The 21,783-nt window shown below is 33.6% G+C and overlaps 2 protein-coding genes across 7 annotated transcripts; one reads left to right on the top strand and one right to left on the bottom strand.

The window, feature by feature from the left end:
• Window positions 1-134: 134 nt before the first annotated feature.
• On the top strand, window positions 135-5,999 carry LOC129952362 (uncharacterized). Its single transcript, XM_056064915.1, has 2 exons — window positions 135-4,876; window positions 4,952-5,999. Exons 1-2 carry the CDS (start codon window positions 135-137, stop codon window positions 5,997-5,999), a joined length of 5,790 nt encoding a protein of 1,929 aa, XP_055920890.1.
• A 2,369-nt stretch (window positions 6,000-8,368) lies between these two features.
• On the bottom strand, window positions 8,369-19,616 carry LOC129942991 (ral guanine nucleotide dissociation stimulator-like 1). 6 transcript variants are annotated; one of them, XM_056052184.1, is made up of 7 exons: window positions 16,829-17,158; window positions 14,068-14,325; window positions 13,200-13,304; window positions 12,312-13,106; window positions 12,096-12,248; window positions 11,881-12,030; window positions 8,369-9,485 (listed from the first exon to the last, which is right to left on the bottom strand). In XM_056052184.1, the coding sequence occupies exons 1-7, from the start codon at window positions 16,832-16,834 to the stop codon at window positions 8,553-8,555; spliced, it is 2,400 nt and encodes a 799-aa protein (XP_055908159.1). In that variant the 5' UTR covers window positions 16,835-17,158; the 3' UTR covers window positions 8,369-8,552. The 6 variants fall into 6 exon arrangements, with proteins under 6 accessions (XP_055908159.1, XP_055908160.1, XP_055908161.1 ...); XM_056052185.1 differs by having other exon boundaries at window positions 13,200-13,301; XM_056052186.1 differs by lacking the exons at window positions 14,068-14,325; window positions 16,829-17,158 and adding an exon at window positions 18,709-19,616.
• Window positions 19,617-21,783: the final 2,167 nt, after the last annotated feature.

Raw genomic sequence — 21,783 nt, 5'->3', positions numbered from 1 at the left:
GAAAAAAAAACCTGCCAGACGGTTGAATTTGGCATAATGTTGCGTATATCTACACATATATGTATATATATTTTGGTTATCACTCCACTCCCAAAATTTGCTGCCGGCTCTTGGTCTATACGTGTGCAATAACTATGCCCAACCACCACTGCAAAGCGTGTCAAAATGAAGACAATGACGATATGGTCCAATGCGACACGTGTGATGACTGGTATCATTACGTATGCGTAGGTGTGAATGACGAAATCAAGGACCACGATTGGAACTGTATTAATTGTCGAACTCCTGCCCCAGAAAAGGCCCAAGATTCCAGTCTTACAGGCATAGGTCAATTCACACCACTAACGTTCGATTCAATGCAACATTCAAACCCTCCACATAACACCTCTGCAGCCCAATCTCAATCGGCAGCCGTTTCAGCTCCACAGGGTGGTTCTACAACCCAATCTCAATCGCATGGTAGGCAATCGGCAGCCGTATCAACTCCACGAATTCAACCCTCCGATTCCATCGACAGTCGTACAACACCTACAAACACGACGTGTTCAAAACGTCGTGACTTATTGCTTCAACAATTGGAGCAAGAAAGGCTTCTGCAAGCTCAACGTGACAAGGAGTACATCCAAAAGAAGTATGCCCTTTTGAAGGAGTTCCAACATAGTGGTGACGACAACAAGATGTTTCAACAAGATTCTACAGTACAACAACAAACAAGCGATAGCACTTCTCTAGCTATGACGAAGCCAAACTCCCTCGTCAATTCTCAGGATACCAGCGGGTGGAACAGCACATTCTACTACAAAGCAAGTGACCAGCCTCTCATGTCAACCAGCCAGCAACATAGTGGTTCAGCACCAACTACAACGGTTAACTCTAGGCCTTATGCGGAGGTTTCCTTCGGCGACAGACCAGCAACAAATCAATTCAACTTTAGCAAATCGAATGAAACGCTAATACCGAATAAGCAGCAACTGGCAGCCAGGCAGCTAATGTCAAAGGAACACATAACCTTCAGTGGACGCATCGAGGAGTGGCCTAGGTTCATCAGCTGGTTCAACAGTACCACAGTGTCGTGCGGGTATACGGACAGTGATAATTTAAGGCGGTTACAACATTGCTTGAAAGACGATGCGTTCAAAACAGTCGGAGTTACACTATTTACGCCGCAACAAGTTCCAACCGCTATGAAGTCCCTTCAAATGCTTTATGGCCGGCCCGAAGCAATCATCGACAGTCTTATTGATCAGATTAGAAAAGAACCAGCACCTCGGATCGAAAAGCTACAATCACTTATACGATTTTCTCTAGCAGTACAAAATGCATGCGCTGTGATGATAGGAAGTGGCTTAAACGACCATCTGTCTAATCCATCACTACTTCGTGAGCTCACCGAAAAGCTACCGCCTCAAATTCGTTTGAACTGGGGAAATTATCGTCGGAACTTAGATTCTGTTAGCCTTTTAACCTTTAGTGAGTGGTTAGAAGACGTCGCACAGTCGGCATCTGAAGTTGCGCCTTTGAATAACATCCGAACAATGAAATCGGAACGCCTCATGCAAAAATCTTCGCTTAATGTTCATCAAGGTTCAGAAGTACAACAATCAACGCATTCACATCCGACACAGCCACAACAGGCGCGGTCAACGGCGGCGGTACAGTCACAGGTGACTCAACCAAAGAAATGCCCAATATGTGATAATGATTGCAAAGCGATCGATAAATGTCAGAAATTCTTGAATCTGAGTCTTAATGAGAAATGGAATGCGATAAATCGATTTTCCATTTGTAGAACTTGTCTTCGCAGACATGGAAAGAACCGCTGTCACCTTTTAAAGGAATGTGGTGTTGATGGGTGTACCTACAAACATCATAGGCTGCTCCATAAAGTGCGCGACACCATAGTTACAAACGGTTCATCCAGGTTGAATTGCTACCACAAATTGGATAACTGTTCGATTTTGTTTCGCATAGTTCCAGTGACATTATTCAATGGTAAGAAGAAGTTAGACGCTTTCGCTTTCCTCGATGATGGCTCATCGATTTCCTTGATTGACGAGGAGCTAGCAAACCAATTGGGAGTGACAGGAGAACTCCAACCGCTGTGCTTAAAGTGGACAGCCAATACACACCGCACTGAAAAGAATTCGAGAGTTATAGACCTTCAAATTTCAGCAAATAGCGCCAGCAAGAAATACAAAATATCCAACTTACATACCGTCAAGTCACTGGAACTACCAAAACAAAGTGTGAAAGCCGAAGAACTAGCTCGACAACACAGCCACCTGAAAGGAATTCCCATCTCAACGTATACAAATGCCAAACCACAAATCCTATTAGGCTTAGACCAATGGAAACTGAGTATCCCACTGCGTTCGCATGAAGGGAAGCCTAACGAACCAGTTGCATCCAAAACACGTTTGGGCTGGACAGTATATGGCCCATGTCCATATCGTCAAAAAACAAACGAACAAATGAAGCAACACGATCTGTCAAAGAACTTTTTAAATTTTCATAGCTGCGATTGCTATGATTTAGAAGATGAAAAACTGAGTACACAATTCAAAAAATTCATGGCGTTTGACTTAGAGGCCACTACAAACAAAAAAATTCTTCGTTCCTCTGACGACGAAAAGGCTATAACGATAATCAAAAACAATGTGAGCAGAAGGCCCGATGGAAACAATTTTGTGGTGCCATTACTGTGGAAGGGAAAGTTGACTCAACTTCCTGATAGCCGTCCAATGGCCGAGCGAAGACTTATACACTTAGAGAAAAAGTTGTCGAATAATCCAAAACTGAGTGAAAATCTAAACGGACAAATAGAAGAGTATTTAAGAAAGCAATACGCACGTAAGTTGAGTAAAGAAGAATTAAGAAAACATTCTTCGCCTGTATGGTATCTGCCAATTTTCCCAGTGGTCAATCACAACAAACCAGACAAGGTCAGATTAGTATGGGATGCAGCCGCGGCAGTGAACGGAGTTTCACTGAATTCAATGTTACTCTCTGGACCGGATATTGTACCTTCTCTCCTATCAGTACTTTTGCGTTTCAGGGAGCGTAAAGTAGCCATATGTGGAGACATAAAAGAAATGTTTCACCAAGTGTGGATACGAGATTCGGACCAGCATGCTCAACGCTTCCTGTGGCGGAATAAAGACACGAAAGAAGTTGAAGAATTCGTAATGCAAGTGATGACATTTGGGTCAACTTGCTCTCCCTTCTGCGCTCAATTTGCAAAAAACACCAATGCCAGGATCTACATTGAAGAATTTCCAAGAGCCGTGAAGGCGATTATAGAAAATCACTATGTGGATGATTATTTAGATAGTGTTAACACAGAACATGAAGCAATTACGCTCGCACAAAATGTTACCTTCATTCATAGACAGGCAGGGTTTGAGATTCGAAATTTTTTGTCAAACTCTAAAAAGGTTCTGAAAAACCTAGGTGAAAGTTCTTCCAACTTTGAAAAGAAAATAAATAGCTGGCATCCTCTATCCCATTCCGAAAAAATACTAGGCATGTGGTGGTCCCCTGTTTCTGATACATTCTCGTTTGCAATTAAAACGAATTTTCTTAAAACCAATATTTCTGATGAAAGTGGTTGGCCAACAAAAAGAGAGTTGCTTAAGGTCCTAATGTCAGTTTTTGATCCACTAGGCTTAATCGCAAACCTTTTGGTCCTGTTGAAGATTTTGCTTCAGGAAGTGTGGAAATCGGCAATTGCGTGGGATGAACAGATTCAACCACAACATTTCGACAAATGGTGTAAATGGACAAAGCTAATTCCTCAAATACAAGCGATTTCTATTGAAAGGCCATACACGAACAAGTTAATAGTGGACAAAGAGCTTACAGTGCAGATGCATGTATTTGTCGATGCGAGCGAAGCAGCTTACGCAGCTGCTGTGTATCTTCGGTTTACAGATGGAAAAGTTGTCGAAGTGACCCTGATAGCTGCCAAGACTAAGGTAGCACCCTTGAAAATCGTGTCAATTCCAAGACTAGAGTTAGAAGCAGCAATTCTGGGAGTGAGGTTGGCAAAAACCATTTCTGAAAATCAAACAATCGAAGTGAACGAAAGATACTTTTGGTCCGACTCGAAAACAGTTCTTAACTGGATTCATTCAGATCATAGAAAATACAAACAGTTTGTCGCCTTTCGTGTAGGCGAGATCCTAGAAGAAACCGAAACCAAAAACTGGAGGTGGATTCCAAGTAAGAGCAATGTAGCTGACGAAGCAACAAAATGGAGGTGCAATCTGGAATTTAGTTCCAAAAGTCGATGGTACAAGGGAGTAAGTTTTCTTTATGAATCCCCTGATGAATGGCCTGGTGAATTCAGAGTCACAGAGACAACGAACGAAGAAATCAGACATGTCAACATACACCACGTATCAAGTTTCGAAAAAATCGTCGACTACACACGATTCAGCACTTGGGAACGAATTTTTCGAGTGATGGGACAGGTTTTTCGCTATGCTAGAAAACTGAAAAGCAAAGTCAAATCTCAATATTCACCTCCATGCCTAACTTCGGTCGATCTTGCTAAGGCTGAGAATTATCTATTTAGACTATGTCAAGCGGAATCCTTCCCTGAAGAAATCTCAGCTCTTAAGTCAAGTGATAAGGAACCGTTCAAAGCTGAAGTCGTCAGAACAAGCTCCATCTATAAACTTTCACCATACCTAGACGAAAACTCGACAATGAGAGTAAAAGGCCGAATTGACGCAGCCTACGGAATACCACTAAACACTAAACGACCAATTATACTACCAAACAATCACTACATAACCGAAATCATCATCTCATCATACCATTACCGATTTTGCCATCAAAATGACGAAACGGTTATAAATGAGCTGAGACAGAAGTACTTTATTCCAAGACTTCGTTCCTTGATATCAAAAATAAAAAAAAATAAATGCCAAACATGTAAAAACCAAAGATGTCTTCCTCAACCACCTAGGATGGGCGATCTACCAGCCGCAAGGCTTCAGCCATTCACCAGACCCTTTTCCTTCATTGGAATGGATTACTTTGGTCCACTATTTGTCACCGTTGGAAGACGCTTGGAGAAACGATGGGGAGTTCTCATCACATGTATGACAGTACGAGCGATCCATATTGAAGTTGCACACTCATTGTCCACAGACTCCTGTATAATGGCTTTGAAGCGATTTATTGCTCGGCGAGGTTGGCCGTTGGAAATTTATAGCGACAACGGGACTAATTTTCGTGGTGCAAGTAACGAATTGAGAGAGGCTATGAAGAGGATCAACGTGGATGAATTGGCAACCAACTTTGTAGGGCCAAACCTGAAGTGGAACTTTATTCCACCGTCTTCACCTCATATGGGCGGTACCTGGGAGAGGCTAGTTAGGTCGGTCAAAAGGACATTGACATTTATAACACCTACAAGAAATCCTTCCGATGAACTCCTGTTGACAATGCTGGCAGAGGTAGAGAGAATTATTAATAATAGGCCTTTGACTTATTTTCCCTTAGATAGTCCAAACGAAGAAGCCTTGACGCCCAACCACTTATTACTGGGTTCTTCAAATGGAGAAAAATCATTTGGAACATTGACTGATGACGGTGTCTTATTGAAGAAGAACTGGTTGACCAGCGGTCAGTATGCTAATCGATTTTGGAGACGGTGGGTCAACGAATATTTGCCAGATCTAACTAGACGTACAAAATGGTTTGCTGTTACGAAGCCCTTACGAGAGGGTGATGTTGTCATAATAGCAGATCCTAACAACCCCCGTAACAGTTGGCCCAAGGGAATCATTCTCCAAACCATACCTGGAAGAGATGGTGAAATAAGAAGCGCAATAGTGAAGACGTCGACTGGTGTCTATACCAGGCCCACCGCAAAGCTTGCTGTACTAGACGTTGGCCGATTTGACGATAGTGGAAAACCAGTTCCAGAAACAGCCTTACCAGGGAGGAGTATTGTCAAATCTGGCAATGCCAATAATAGTAAGCACTGAAAAATATCTATCCGGCGCAGCCATCTTGCTTTTGCACAGAAAAAAGAAAATGTGCAATAACCTCACTAGAAGAAGCTTATAACTAGACGGAGCAAGTTCCCGCGATTATTATGTACATACCTACTTGATAATAAGAAAAATAAAAAGATTGTAAGAAAAAAACCAAATGTAAGTTAAACAAAAATATTATTAAGAAAGCAAACTATAAATGTTATATCTACAGGAAATAAAAGTCACTTATTGAATTAAAAAAAAAAAAAAAGCTATTTGACCTAAGTGGCTTAGTTTTCAATGGAAACAACAATCTTTGAAAACACAAGATTATCAAAAAAACTTGAGGAAGTCTTTTCAGGATGTAGTTGGAAATCCCGTCCATTCCAATTGACTTCTTGGGCTTCAAGTTGTTAATGATCTCAGCTATCTCCTCAGGATTACAGTATTTATGTGTATTTGCTGGTTCATCGGCTTTGCAGTTGTCGTCAAATTGAACTTCAATGTTTGGCTGCTGAATCAACTGGATGGAGGTTTCTACTTCGTTGAGGAAGGCTTGGTCCGTTGATGGTTTTGGAGTTAAACTCTGTTCAAAGTGTTTGGCAAAAGCTTCCACTTTGTCATTCGTTGAAGTTAGCTCGATGTTGTTGCTCATCATGACTTCCGGCAGTGGTTTTCTCCTACCGATGAGGCGGTTTATGTCCTTGAAATCGTTTGTATTTTAGACGGTTATCATATGGAAAGTCTCACGTACAACAGAAAACTTAAAATATAGGTATACATATTTGAACATGAACGGAATAGTTCTGATTAAAAAATAGAATCGCTATCAGAGATTCATACAGAAAAAAACATATTCGTAAAGGAGGGTAATAATAAAGCAGCTTGGAGACGAGCATTTCAAATCAAGTACCCGGTACTTGGTTCTTGAAAATAACTACTTTCACTTTCTTAAGGCACTTTAATTGGGCGCCAATAACTTTTTGAGTACTTTTAATGATTAATATTATATTGCCAAGTGCTTTTGAAATTGTAACAAGCCTTTTAGAATAAGAGATGGGTAGTTAAAAATGTAATTGGATAGCAGGTTTAAAATGTTTAACCTAATGTATTTCAACTGTTGGATATAGCAAAATGAAAAAATGATTCGCTTCTTTAGTTTTCGTTTTCATTGAATTTTTAAAAAATAATTTACATGTTTTGCATCATATTATGCAGTTTAAATATTTAGTACGTATTAATTTAAATTAAAATTAAAAGTATAGGACAAATTTGAAGGATAACAAATTGTTTGTTGATATCGAGAACAAAACAAGAATCTTTTTAAATGTATCAAAGCTGCCAAAATTATAGAAAGATTAAAACTCGAAAAAAATTGCAACTTAATCGTTTTGATTTTAAATAACCTTAAGAACCCAAGGTTCTTTCACTGTGGTGAGATCTCTGGGACACCCTATGTATTTATTTGGGTCATAAAATTAAAACACGATGATTATGGAATATTTGTATTCTTTCATTTATTTTTAAAATTGCATTTATGCACATTTTTCCGTAGTAAAATTTTTAAGATTATACTTCTATAGGTATATATTATTTGTAAAGTTACATAAATACTAAGTATATAAATATAATATAATAAAATAATATACAAAATAGTTCATACGTACATCTGCTGTTCCCAATATTAAAAAATCGTGTATACACGTATTGCTACTGAGTTGCATCAAATATTTACTTTTTTATAGTAATTATACTTCTTGTAAATAATAAAAAAAAGTTTTTGTGTTTCTATCATACATTTGAAATTTTGCACCGGTTGATTAAAAAGAATTGGTGTTTGCTTTAGAATATGCTAAAAATAAATATTATAGTTATGAATAAATTAAAGCGAATAATATCATTATTTTTTGCGGCTACTTCCTTTGGAACAAAATATAATATGTATGTATAAATAATAGTAGGTGAATAATTTTTTGAACTTAAAACATATTAAGATTGGAGTAGCAATCCGTGGCTAGCGAAAATTATGAACGAGTTTATTGTTTTCTAGCGGTCAGCTCTCTTCTCTCTTAGGGCGCAATATGAAGTTTAAATTAAAGTTAGTATTAACAGCGTAATAAACATTTGCGTTCTGCGGCATTACAAGCTCTTTATCTGGGAGAACTTGAGCCAGTGTAAACCGATCAGGATCGCCCTCAAGTCCTAGTTTCACCATTGCATTCCGAATAACGTGAGGAGTGCGTTCATTGTTCCCTAACATTATACTTTTATAAAGCACTATTCCATCAAGTTCAATATTATTAGTCTCATATGTAACTCGAATTATGTAAAAATCGGGAATATTGTTTTTATCACCAGCTGATTGCACCAGCTATTATAGTTATGAATAAATTAAAGCGAATAATATCATTATTTTTTGCGGCTACTTCCTTTGGAACAAAATATAATATGTATGTATAAATAATAGTAGGTGAATAATTTTTTGAACTTAAAACATATTAAGATTGGAGTAGCAATCCGTGGCTAGCGAAAATTATGAACGAGTTTATTGTTTTCTAGCGGTCAGCTCTCTTCTCTCTTAGGGCGCAATATGAAGTTTAAATTAAAGTTAGTATTAACAGCGTAATAAACATTTGCGTTCTGCGGCATTACAAGCTCTTTATCTGGGAGAACTTGAGCCAGTGTAAACCGATCAGGATCGCCCTCAAGTCCTAGTTTCACCATTGCATTCCGAATAACGTGAGGAGTGCGTTCATTGTTCCCTAACATTATACTTTTATAAAGCACTATTCCATCAAGTTCAATATTATTAGTCTCATATGTAACTCGAATTATGTAAAAATCGGGAATATTGTTTTTATCACCAGCTGATTGCACCAGCTGTGCGTTTATCAATGGTACTCCATTACTTTGAGTTTTATCATTTCCCATATATTTTGGGTTAGCTCCCGCAGTCTTTTGCCCTCCAGAATTACTCGAACCAACTGATAGGTTCGAAACACTACTTGATGCGGAGAGTAATGATGTATTTGGTGGTTGAGTATCACGATCTAAAGAATTATGTCTGGAATTTTGCCTCGAAGCCCCAAAACTACTACTTATTTCACAGTAGAACTGGGAACCAGCACCGCTACTAGAATTTGAAGCTATGGAATCAGTCTTACGATGGCCTAATGACGTGGATGTGGTCGAAGTTGACTTTCTTGGTTCTGTTGGTGGTTCTAATTGACATGATAAGGCATGAGCTTCTCGCTCGTCCAGGACTAACATTGAAGCAAACCATCGATCGAAGTTGGGGTCTTCGCGGAGGTTATATGTATTGGCTGCACCCTGCAGCAATTTTATTTGTGCCAAAACTTCGAACTCTTTCCTTTTCTTATCAAAATTGATAAGATTATTTTCTGTTACTCGATCCGGTATAGCGGCATGAATCATCGTCAAATCGGTGAGAAATGTCCCCAAGTATGGAATTGTCCCGTGTGAAGTTTGGGTACTCTATAAAATAATACAATACAATTGTTAATTAATAAGATGCTCTTTATAGGATTTAATAAACACAGTAGATTTACGGATCTATTAGACCTACAAAGATTAATCACTTTGTGTTATCTTCAGTTTTATAATAAAAGCAAATGTTAAATAACTAAAATTTGGACTCATCTTTTTTTGTTCTAGGTCCCAAATTAATAAATAATAAAAGAGGCTGGGATGCAACTCACAATGATAACTTCCCATTCCGTCTATCGATTTGACTTGCTTAAAATTAAAACTTTAACAATATATTCATAATAATATTTTGTGTGAGCAAATAAATTGAAAACCATTCATCAATTTTTTGTTGTTGTTTTCAAAAAAACTGTTTAACTAAAAATGACCAACAATATTATGCAATAGTTTGATTTCAAAATATATATTAATTCACGACATATCGAGAATAGAATATGAATGTTTACCAAATATTGTTACTATTTTTTGTAGAATTTATTTTTTATGAAAAAACTTACGGTTATATTTAGAAAAAAATTCTAAATGGCGAAAACAATATTTTATATAAGATGAAATTATTTTGAAGCCAATACCTTAAAAACAATATGTGAAGCCCAAAATCAATTTTTACCAAGTTTTAGTATTATTTTTAAAACTGTTAATTCAATTTTTCACTAATATGTTCAAAACATATTGTCCCTTCGGTATTTCCCAAAACATGATTGAATGTTGAAAACTATATTTTTCAAATTGCTATGGTAAAAAAAGACAAACTCAAATTTTTTGAGAGTTCTTTCTACATTATTATCTGTATAACAAAATTTATTGAATGGATATAAATGACGAAAAAGCTTCCCGAACTTACGAACATACGGACGTATGAACATGAGCATAAAAACATACGTATGTACACACGTTCGCACAGACATACATATCTATTAAAATCTTTTATTTAGATTCTAGGGACCTTAAAACGTCGAGAAATATCAAAATTTTCAATTTGAAAAATCGGACCGATTATAATAATTTCCTATTGGAAGTTAAAAATAATCTAAAATTCAATGAATTTTTAAGATGAGGTAGAATGAGCGGATTGATAAACATTTATTTTATATTAGGGGCAATACAAAAACCAGCATGGTTGATTTCTTGGAATAAATGCAGGGACCAGATTCTATAAGTTGGAATAAATAACAGACGTTCCTTTTTCAAAAACAAAAATTGTGATACACAATTGTAAAAAATTCTATAATTTATTTTATTTCATGAAGCAAGTCATTCAAAGGTAGTACTAGTGGCATGATGGTTAGTGCGTTGAACTGTGTTCAGTAGGGCTGTGTCCGAACGGGACCGAACTGATATGGTGAAGCAGGAGAACCAGTTTTGGTGGCTTCAATCGGCACTTGATATTGGGTAGTCGGGATGGGGTTTTAAGCCGTGGCCGGCTTACATACTTGTTTTATAGTTTTAGGGTTTAGTTTTAAGTAGAATAGGCATGGTGGCACAAAAAAAAATACACAAAAACAAGTAAAAAAAAACAAAAAAAAACATGGAATATAAAAAAATATTAAAAAAAAAGACAATAAAATATAAAAACAAAAAACGTTAGATTTGCTGCTGTGGTTGTTCTAGTTTTAAGTAGTTTATAGGTAGAATAGGTAGTTTAAGTTAGATTTAAGTTTTATATTAAGGAATTTAGGGTCTTGATATTATTTTTTTTTTTTCAAAATTTTCTAATAAATACAGAAAATAATAAATTTAAATGAAGTAAAATAGATCTAAGGGCCGATAGGTATTAGTAGTTAGTGTTATAGTTTAACTTAGAGTGTCCGTATGGGACCATTAAGTTAGTTGTAAGTTATGGATAATTAGGCTAGTTTTATGAATTTTTGTCTAGCTTTAAGATAGGTTTAAGAATGAATGGTTTTCAACGGACTGTTGCGCCACCTAATTTAGTAAGTCATTCAAAGATGTTCGGTCTTTTTTTTCCCTCTCTGAGCTTTGAATAAGGTTTAGCTTTAGGAAGCTATAACCACGGGATCGATGCCCGTATAAAATTTTCGTTTTTTAAATCATATTAATTAAAAAGCTGGTCTTATCTTAAAAATTTAGACTTTTGGGACGCAAATCATTAAATGATGTACATTCTCATTTGTCTTCATATAGGAATTGATTTCTCAATTTGTGTATATAGACTTTTTAAAGCATAATTGCGATAACTTTATTCACCAGAACTATCATACTCGTGTTAATTTTGTTCAACCACAATGATAGTGGCGATCTTGATTTTGAAATGAATTATCTTATTAATTTATGTACATTGGGGAACCTTTTTTATTTATTGTAATAGCAACGGCAACCGAAGTTCAATTAGACGAACACATATACATATGTAGATACGTACTTGCTTTTGAATAATTTTCTGCAAATGTCTGTCGTGTTCCCCTACGGTATCAGCAAACTTAGCTGTCCCTTCTCTCATAAGAACTTCACGTTGTGCCCACGCATTGTTGTCTTCTGAGAAAATTCTAGCAAGTTCACTAAAAATTTCCATCTAAAAGCAAATTTTGTCTTATGTACTTTTTTTCCGAAGATAGCTATAATATTAGTATAAATTACCTTTTCTTTGGCAAGTACTGTCCAGACTTTTGACAAGCGGTATATAGCATTAGACTGAAGGCCTGAAATAATCGCTTTAAGAGATGAAAAGTTTTTTAAAAGTCTTAACTCCTGTGCAATATCAATCCAGGTGGATATAAATAATGCTCGTTCCTGTAAAGAAGAACAGAATACATCATTTCCTGAGCTACTTTTTTGTGGCATAATTTAACTTACTTGAGGCTTAAGTCTTGGTTCAATTATTATACTGGATATTACTCTAAAAGACACTGCATTAAATTGTGTTACTGTAGCTACAACAGTCTCAGCACCGTTTTTATCCCGCCGGGCCCATGTAGCTCCCAAGCACTGGTGAGGAATCAATCGCTTGAATAGTTCCGAATCCATTCTCGTAAGCTGTTCAGCAAAATGCTTGACATCGATGTGCGGGAAACGATACGCTTGAAGCAAATGACTTGGTCCTCGAAAGGCTGGAGCTAAGCAAAGGCCAGAAAACTGTTCGGCAAAGCTGTTATACTCATGATTTCCAGGCCAAGGTGAGTTTTCCTCCGAAAAAATCATTTGGGCTTGAACACGTAACACTCGTTCCAAACGATGCAATACTTTTACATGAAGATCTGATCTCGGAAGGCGCCTTGAGGCGAAATTTAATATGTGCCTCAAGTTAACTTCATTCCAATCTTCAGGAAAACCATCTAGCCAAACGTGTAATGCTGAGACAAGGGTTCGTTTGTGTTGCTCATACACCGAAACATCATGTTCTCTGTTGTTAGATCCAACTTGAATCTCGTGCTTTCCAGTTAAAGTATCGTATCGTTTGACTAAAAGGTCAAAAACATCTTTTGGTGTTGAAAAAGTTCTATACGTTGACAGAAATACGTTTATGAACGTACTCTCTAGTTCACCGTCATCCGTGGCAAGGGCTTCAACTAATCGGGCTAAAGATGCAGCTTTCACGAAGCGGACTCTTACGGTTTCCCATTCCAAATGAGAAATTTCATCATCCGAGTCCTAAACCGCAAAAAATTAAAATTTTTAAAAAATTGCATTTATATATGTGTACTTGTTGATGTAAAGTTGGAGTAAGGTAGTTTAGATACTTACACTACCGGTGCGTGGTGTTGGCCTATGGTATCGTACTTTTTTAAGGTAAACTGTAAAAACTGCATCCTTTTCACGCTCCTCACCCCAAAGTCGCCACGTGGGCTGCTAAAAAAAATGAATGCATTAAATAAATTTTGTAACCGTACATTTATTAGTTTAAATTATTGTTTCGAGATCAATGAATTCAACAAAAAATATTTTAGCCAAATTTGATCTTATACCGATAAATGATTATTTTTTTAATAACTAATCCCATCTCTAAGTGTCCCAAGTTTAAATGGATAAGTGAGTTTTTAAAGTTTTATCAATACATTAACCCAAACCGAAATCTCCAACGCCACCTGTCAAAGATCTCCTAGCCAAAATCAAAACAAATATGTGCTCGTTTATTTGCGTAGCGAATCATGTAGGGTTTTACTATTTTAGGCACATTTTTTAATCCGTTATTGTTATTTAAAAACCAAACAAATTATTCTAAAAGTAATTGAGAAACTAAAAACATAGATCTGAATTGATTTGTAAATTCATCACAAATTTAATTGAAAAATTACTTCATCATAGCTTTCATAGAGCCCTAAAATAGTAGATTTCTTCACATTTTAAAAGGTGGAATTTATTCCATTTTTGGAGATTTTGTCCTATAATGATCTTGGTTTTTGGAGATTTCCTACGCCTCCCAAATAAAGTTACAAGAGTGACGCCTTATAAAAGTTTAAAACCCCAGTACGATGGGACTTTTATAACTAAAACAAAATCTTTCCTTGTAAGTACATAATATATGGTATTTCTTTAAAATATTCAAAACAATAAAGGTATCAAAAAGAATGTAAGCCATTGAAAATGATTTTCGATTAACAAAAATAGTTACCTTTATATACCACTTCACATTGGAATTCGGATTGGATTCTTTTATATTAAGAGATGAACTCCTAAGGGTTCCGCCAATGCAGTCGCTCAAATATGATAAACCACTCTTAAGATCGTTTTTGAGAACATTTTCTGTTTGATCGGTGTTGTTGCATGATATTTGATTTTGTTGAATATGTTGCGAACATTTTTGGGCTATATGCTTCGTTTTTATTGTCAGAATCTGAATTCTCTCATTAGTACCACAAATCATTGGTCCCTGGTGGATATTGTAAATTCAAAATACCCAAACTATACTTATTTCTTTATTGGGATGACAATACATTAATAGAAACATTAAAATTTATATTAAAATCAACCTATACAATGATATTCTATATCGTACATAAATTTATTTTAAAGGAACTAATGAAAAGAGACATCCATCCCTGATAACAGTACGCGCACACAGGAATGGTTGAGACTTTTAAGTCACTAGGCCCTAGTTCTCAGCGGACTATTGCGCCACCTAATTTATTTTGTTAATTAATGAAAAGAGACGCTTGTTTTAAACTTCTAACTTTATTTCCTTCTAAATAAGGGCTACAGTCATGTTTATTTACTTTCACAAAATGAGAGTGAAGTTCATGGACAAAATATTTTACTCCAAATTATTGGTATTTGTGTGTAAAAGTGATCGAGATGAACAACCATGCCCTGACTTTGTCAAACTAAAATCCAACACAATAAACATTTTTAATATTTCACATGTTGACAATATTGTTGTGTTTAAAGTATTAACGTACTCGGGAACTAGACCCAGCATCAGAATAAATTTATTGACATGAGTAACTGTTTCCAACATTTAATGTTATACTCTCGTAAGAAATAGAACTATATTACTAATCCAGAACATATAATATTCAATGTTCTTTATGAACAGTCAGTATTCAACAAAAAAAACTCTTGATTTGTTGACAATATTGAACTTTAATAAGCAAAATTAATTCTTGACCTTAAAAATGTTTGTTAAAATGTCTAATGAAAGCTGAAGCTATTTGTACACACGATACTTGTTGTGTCACATGCCAACTTTCCACAACGAAATATGTGAGAAATACAATCAAATTTACTTTCTTGAAGACTTTTTGCTCATTTACCACAACTTGCAATTTTTGAGTAAGATCACTTTCATTCTAAGGGTGTGATATAATCTTAGGTGCAATTGTAAATATTAATTATGCTTTTGTTTAATTTTGGTCCAAGCACATCAATAATTGAAAAAGAAAAAAAAAAAACAATTTGTAAATTCCTTAAAACGCATTTTAAATAGTTGTGTATGTAAATCCATTGCGTCAAAAATGGATGTGAATTTCAAAACGAAAATTCCGGTTCTTAAGCAATTTAACAGATGATCGACACAAACTGAGATTTTTCAGGCAAATTAAACTGACTGTCCATAACATTGAAGTCAATAATAATATTTAAATTCAAAAATGCTTAATTCTAGTACAATTTTCAACGTTCCAAATTGTAATGTTTAAGAAAAATATATATAACTGGTATTTTAAAATAACGGAGTGTAATTGACTATGGGAACACAAAAGGATATAAACATAATATTTAACATTCAATAACAAAACTGCGTTTTCAACCGCAAAGAGTTGTAGTAAAATATAATAATACATAAATGGTTAAAAAAGACACTAAATGGAACCCTCATTACCGATGGAAATTTAATAACAATATTAATTTTCAGACATCCAGTTAAACCAAACAAAATTGCAACCGATAATCCAGCTTTTATATAAAAAGAACACTACTTTACATCCCCAAATTTCAATTTAAAATTTAAGTAAAGTTAAAAAAATTAAACTTGTTTCTCTTATTAATTTAATTGAATATAAAAATAATACTTTGAATAAATAAAAATGTTTTTTGAGGACAACAAAAAACAAGTATACGCAACAGTGTACAATGGTTAGCTTGATAGAAAATCACTTTTAGTTTTAATATGCGGTATATTCAAAAGGGGGGAGGACTAACATACATTTTTAACTATGGGAAAAACAACCATAAAATCCCAAAATAAATATAGATTTACTTTATTAATATCTCTTTTGATGTACGTTGCTTTTCATTTGCTATTTTTGCCTAAGTCACTGGTTGTTTATTTTTGAGCGGAAAGTAATAAAGTAAAAAATATAGAATTATTATGGACTATTATAGAAAAACTTTAACTTAATCAGAAAAATAAAACAAGAGCAAAAGACAACTTGATTTAGAAAATATTTATATTAAAAAATTTGAAACAAAGCATGATGATCGGAAAATTGATTTGATTGATTATGGTTATGAGGTTAGGTAAAGGTCTATGTCCTACCTATGCTACTTATTTTATGATACAATAAGAAGAGACAAACTAAATTTGCTTTATTTTTACCAATGGAAAACACCATTATTAAGCAACAAATTTTTGTTTATGATTTGCTTTGAATTTTGTATAAAATGTTTCGTTTTGCATTAGCAGCGTACTTATCGATCACAGTTTCCCAGACAGGTACTTATCTACATATTACCTCGTATCTATGAATCACTTTTTTAAAAAGTCAGTGCAATAAGAATCTTTCTGAACCTTAATTACAGGAGGGTGAGTGTACACACCTACAAGGTAAATAGCACATAAAGAAATATATAACATCTAAAAGTTAATGTATTGCCAAACCTATAAATTAGACAACTTGTTTACAAATCAATCAGTTAATTATTGCTTTTTTATTTACCACCATTCACTTTAAATTATATCCTTCGAAATTTATCCAAATTAATCTTAACATTTATTGTATGCGGTAAGGGCGAAAAATCGATAAAAAACAAAACAATATCTGAGAGTAAAAATTCTTCAAAACATGTATTATTTTAAGATGCTAAGATATTTTTGTATCATCGTCGCGTCGGTGTAAATACTTTTATCTAAACAGAACTATGCAACAGTTGCAATTTACTTTAAAAAAAGAATGAAACAATAAAAAAAATAGTTTAGAATATTAACAACAAAACAACAGTCAATTTGCCCATCCGAAGCACACGCTATGCAATCCGTGAAAGAATATAAATATATGCGCTTAACTTCTATATGTGAACGAGAACTCCCCAAATGTTATGAGTGCTCTGAAAGATTCCCAGAGAATCTCGCAAAGGGCTGACACTTTAGTGCAATACACATGTAGATTGCATTAATCTGCTGCAATAATTTTGTTTCTAAAAACAAATCTTTGTCTTTTAACTATTGCACTTGGTTTCTTGAAAAAAAAATTAAAAATAAGCATTACTTAGCAGGTATTATTGTTATATTGCACAATAAGGAGTGCAATGTGCATCTTATATATGTATATTTTGTTTTATGTAGGCATTAAAGGAGAGTTGGCTTAACTTTCCATTACCGCAGCACGAATTTCGACTCGCGTTTTTTTTTATACGATAGATATGTGTAAATAAATAATAACTATAGCAATTTTAGAGCGAGGAAACATTTATTTCTATTTTTAATTAATTTTTAAAGTTCACTTTTTTACATACAAAACACACAAAAATGGTTGATGTCAAAATCTTCCCTGTTTTTTGTTCAGTGGTGAGATACTTGTTTTTTTTCTTGGTGATTTCTTTTATTTTAGTGCTCAAATGAAAAAGTACTTTGCATATACCCAAACTCGCACCCACCCCAAATCCTATAGTGACCCCAAGCAGGGGGGTTGCAGGGGGGCAGCATGGCCCTACCTTTAAATATAAAAATTATATTTTTTTTATAATTGCATTTTCGTGAAAATCTAATACCAAAAGTTTTTTGGGAAGTGACAACCCTGTTTCGGACTTGCGCGAACAATAAACTATTGTTATAGTATGTTAGCACAGTGACGTGTGCTCTAACAAAACATCGAATAGGTTAGCATCTGAAATGCAAATTGTATTCACAAAAAAACTAAGGCCAGGTAGCACCAAAATCTTAGCAATTCAAAACTATTTCCTTTATTAAATGTTTTACTTATTCAAAATCACAAACAAACATTGTCTTTGCAAAAATCGAAAAAAGTAAAATTTTGCGCCTGAAATATTGTTTTTTTTTTAATAATATAAGAAAAGAACCAATTGGTTCTTTATAAAATATCGCCAACAATTATTTGGACAAAAAATAAAAATAAATACGTTTTATTAATTATTGAAAAAAAAATTGAGATAATGTCATGTTAATTCTTCAAAACTAGATATTTTTTTAATTTTATTTGCTTAATTTCGATTTCAATAAATTTAATTACTAATCCACTGGAAGCCGACTTCTTTGTCATTGGATATATTGTCGTTCTTGTAAGTGACACTAGAGTTTAATTGGTTTTGCTTGATGCACTTTAGAAAATAAAAAGAGCTTAATATGTCAACGAAATTATTTAAAACTATTGGTACTTAGTTATATTTTATAAATTGCATACTTTCAAAGTTTTTAATTTAATCTAAACTTCATCGTTATTCAAACAGACAAAGATTGAAGTAAAATGTTCCAAACTTTAATAAGCAAACGGTTTATTGAAGACTTATTCTATACTTAAATACTTATGTTAGGTATGTATAAGCAAAAAGGTAGGTACATAGTCATATAAATATATCTCACCAAACTTTCAGCTGCATTTTCATTCATTATTAATCCACCGCACTGCCATACAATTCACTTTATCCCATTTTGTGAAACACAAAGTTAAATTTCTTCGATTTTTGTTATGATTGATTACCATTGTAATAGTTGAACAAATAATATAACTCTCTTTAAACTTCATACGTATTTATGTATGTAAATTAAAACAGTAATTCAACTATTTACGTTTCTGTACACAATGCATGATTTTTGAGCAAATGCAGCTGTTTTCTTGTTTTAAACTTATGTAAGTAGTATTTTCAAACTTATTTAAAGCCTACGTCAACATATATATCATAACTTGTAAGCACAATTTTTTAAACAAAATCTCTCCCTTTAATACATGCATGTCATTTCCACATTAAGCTTTTTTAAATTATCACTAATGAGTAGTTTAATCATTAATTATATAAAACTTATGCGAACATTTTGTTTGTTGTACTAAACACTTTCGATCTTAATACGTGAATAATAATTAATAAATAAATCAGAATTTGTTCACATTTTTCTCTACCGGTTTTGTTGTAGAACCTTCAAAAAGAAAAAACTATTCATGTTCATAATTCTGGATCGCGAAAGAAAGTATTCGAATACTTGTGGGCCTATATCTCTGATCAAAGAGAAATTTACTAATTGCTACTATTTATATATTTTTGTACCCGATCCAATCCGAACCCCTCCCTTGAAATATAATTTACTTGTTGTTTGAGTAAACATTTCCTTCAATTAAGAGAGCTGCGCTAAAGAGTTGGTTATTTTTAAAATTAACAATCCCAAATACTAATGGGATATTAAGAGAAACAACATTTCACATTCACAGGCATTAATACTTTTCTCATATAAATTTTTGCCAGCACGATCGCTTTTCACTTTTTTCCGGACTTGGAATTTCGAGATCCTTATTTATATTGAGTTTTGCTTTGTATGATTATTGAAATGAAAATTTTAAAAACTTGGAAGGGTTGATCGAAAAAAGAATACAAAATAAATAATGAAATCATTTAGATCTTCGATACACTACGCTTATAGAGGCTTCCCTTTAATTTAACCAACATCTCTCGAAAACATGTATAAAGTAACTATTTCTATCTGATTTTTAAAATCTCTTTTTTGTAGCTTGGCTTGAAATGAGTTAGGTTAGTTTTTGTAGTTCTTGTCATTGGAGGTTTGACGTTTAAAGATTGAGCTGGGGTTGAGGCAGTGATCTTTATAATATACATTTAATATATAATAGGTATTATAGAGATCAGTGGGTTGAAGTTGAAGTGACTTAAGGTGAGTTTACATATATTACTGTATACATCCTATTTTTTTTTTGGTTAATTTTAAAAAGTTGTGATAAATAGTACTTTTGATTGAAGAATTGGCCTTTGGGTTTCGGAATGAAAACTAGTTTTTGAAATAAAGCATATTCATATTAAGTGAATGGATAGTTTTAAACTTTTGGTAAAACAATAATTTAAAATTTACATTCCTTTAAAATCAACGGAAATTTAAAAAAAAATGCTAATATCATTCATAATTTGTAATAATACGAAACAGTTTATAAGAAATGTAATCCAGAATGGCAGTATTTTTTTATTAGAAACTAAATAGTAGAAGAATAGAAAAAGGAGTAACAGAAAAAAAGTGCGAGCAATTGATATGAAATGTTTGAGATTTAGAAATTTAACTTAAGTATTTTAAAATTGCCGTACTTTATTTTTCAGAAGTTTCTTTAATAAATTTGGATTTTTTTAAATAAGTTTTCACTTAAAAACTAACCAATAGAACAGAATGTTGGCTTTGAAAAAATGTATAATACTTCATTGTAAATATTACCGTTATAAGAAGATTCCGTTTCAATATTGATAAGTTAAGAGTCCTTCTCGGCTATCAATCCATTTCCTTTCCCGTTCAAGAATTGTTTTGTTTTAAAAGAAGGCGAAAAGAATATTTATATTAGTCAGGAGTTCCTCCGCGGTGTAGATATTTACCCCCCTCTTACAACTGACCCCACGTAACTATTTTTTTTCATTTTAAGTATTTAATTTTTTTAAATCCCCTCCTACCTAAACGGAGTGAGATTGACACCCCCCTCCCATAGTACAAAATGCTTGTTTTTAAATACTCTTAAGAAATCCGTTATATTATCTTGTAGCCTGAGTAATCGTACTCTTGCCGTCAAATTTATTGTATTCATTTGATAAATATTTGAAGAATGTTCCCTCCAATCAACTTCGATCAAGTTTGTTTGTTTTCATTCTAAATACGTCAAAAAGCTGTTGAACAATGTTTTTAATTTTGTATTATAAATTTTATTTTAAAATTGTATTTAGAAAAGAAAATTACGAACATCTTAAATATTGAGCATAGCATTTTCAACACTGTTATCTGTGCTATTGGTACTTCATGCTCCTAATTACTTAACATTAACTTCTAGTTAGGCCTACTCAGTTATTGTTACACACTATAGTTTGCATTTTATCTGCTGACAAGGTTCCAATAGCACAAAACTCAATTTGTATTTAAACTGTGTTTGTCATAATTTACTTTTTATTTACACTCAACAAAACTGAACTTCCACCGAATTTTATTTTGTTTTTTTATTGAGAGATTTTTCAACTATTTCATCAAAAAACTTGAATTTTAAAATTATTTTATAATATAATATTTTATGTACGCTACATTTATTTTATTGAATAACTCGTTTTTAAGTTAACAGGGATATAGACGATGTATAAAGTTAAAATGTCCCTAACATTTTGTGTTCTAACATTTATTATAGCCATAATTTGAGTGGTAGGTGTTTCACTTCACTCACAACTATATTGGGATAAGTTAGAAAATTATACTTTTCCTTATTTTATACATATTATACCTATATTTTATTTTCATCGGGTTGTTTTACTAGTCAGAACTAAGTACTAAGTCAGAAAGATGAACAACTAAATCCATCTTAAATATCAAATTGTTAAGCTCATTGTTACTTTAATACTTTTCATAGTATGCTCTAAAAAATCATTTTACAGAATTTCTATATCACCAAGAAAAATCATTTTTTATATGACAGCT

The sequence above is a fragment of the Eupeodes corollae genome, chromosome 1 (assembly GCF_945859685.1).
Source record: "Eupeodes corollae chromosome 1, idEupCoro1.1, whole genome shotgun sequence".
Classification (NCBI taxonomy): domain Eukaryota; kingdom Metazoa; phylum Arthropoda; class Insecta; order Diptera; family Syrphidae; genus Eupeodes; species Eupeodes corollae.
The sequence above is the reverse complement of the archived record's forward strand: the minus strand, read 5'-3'. Positions and strand labels throughout refer to the sequence as shown.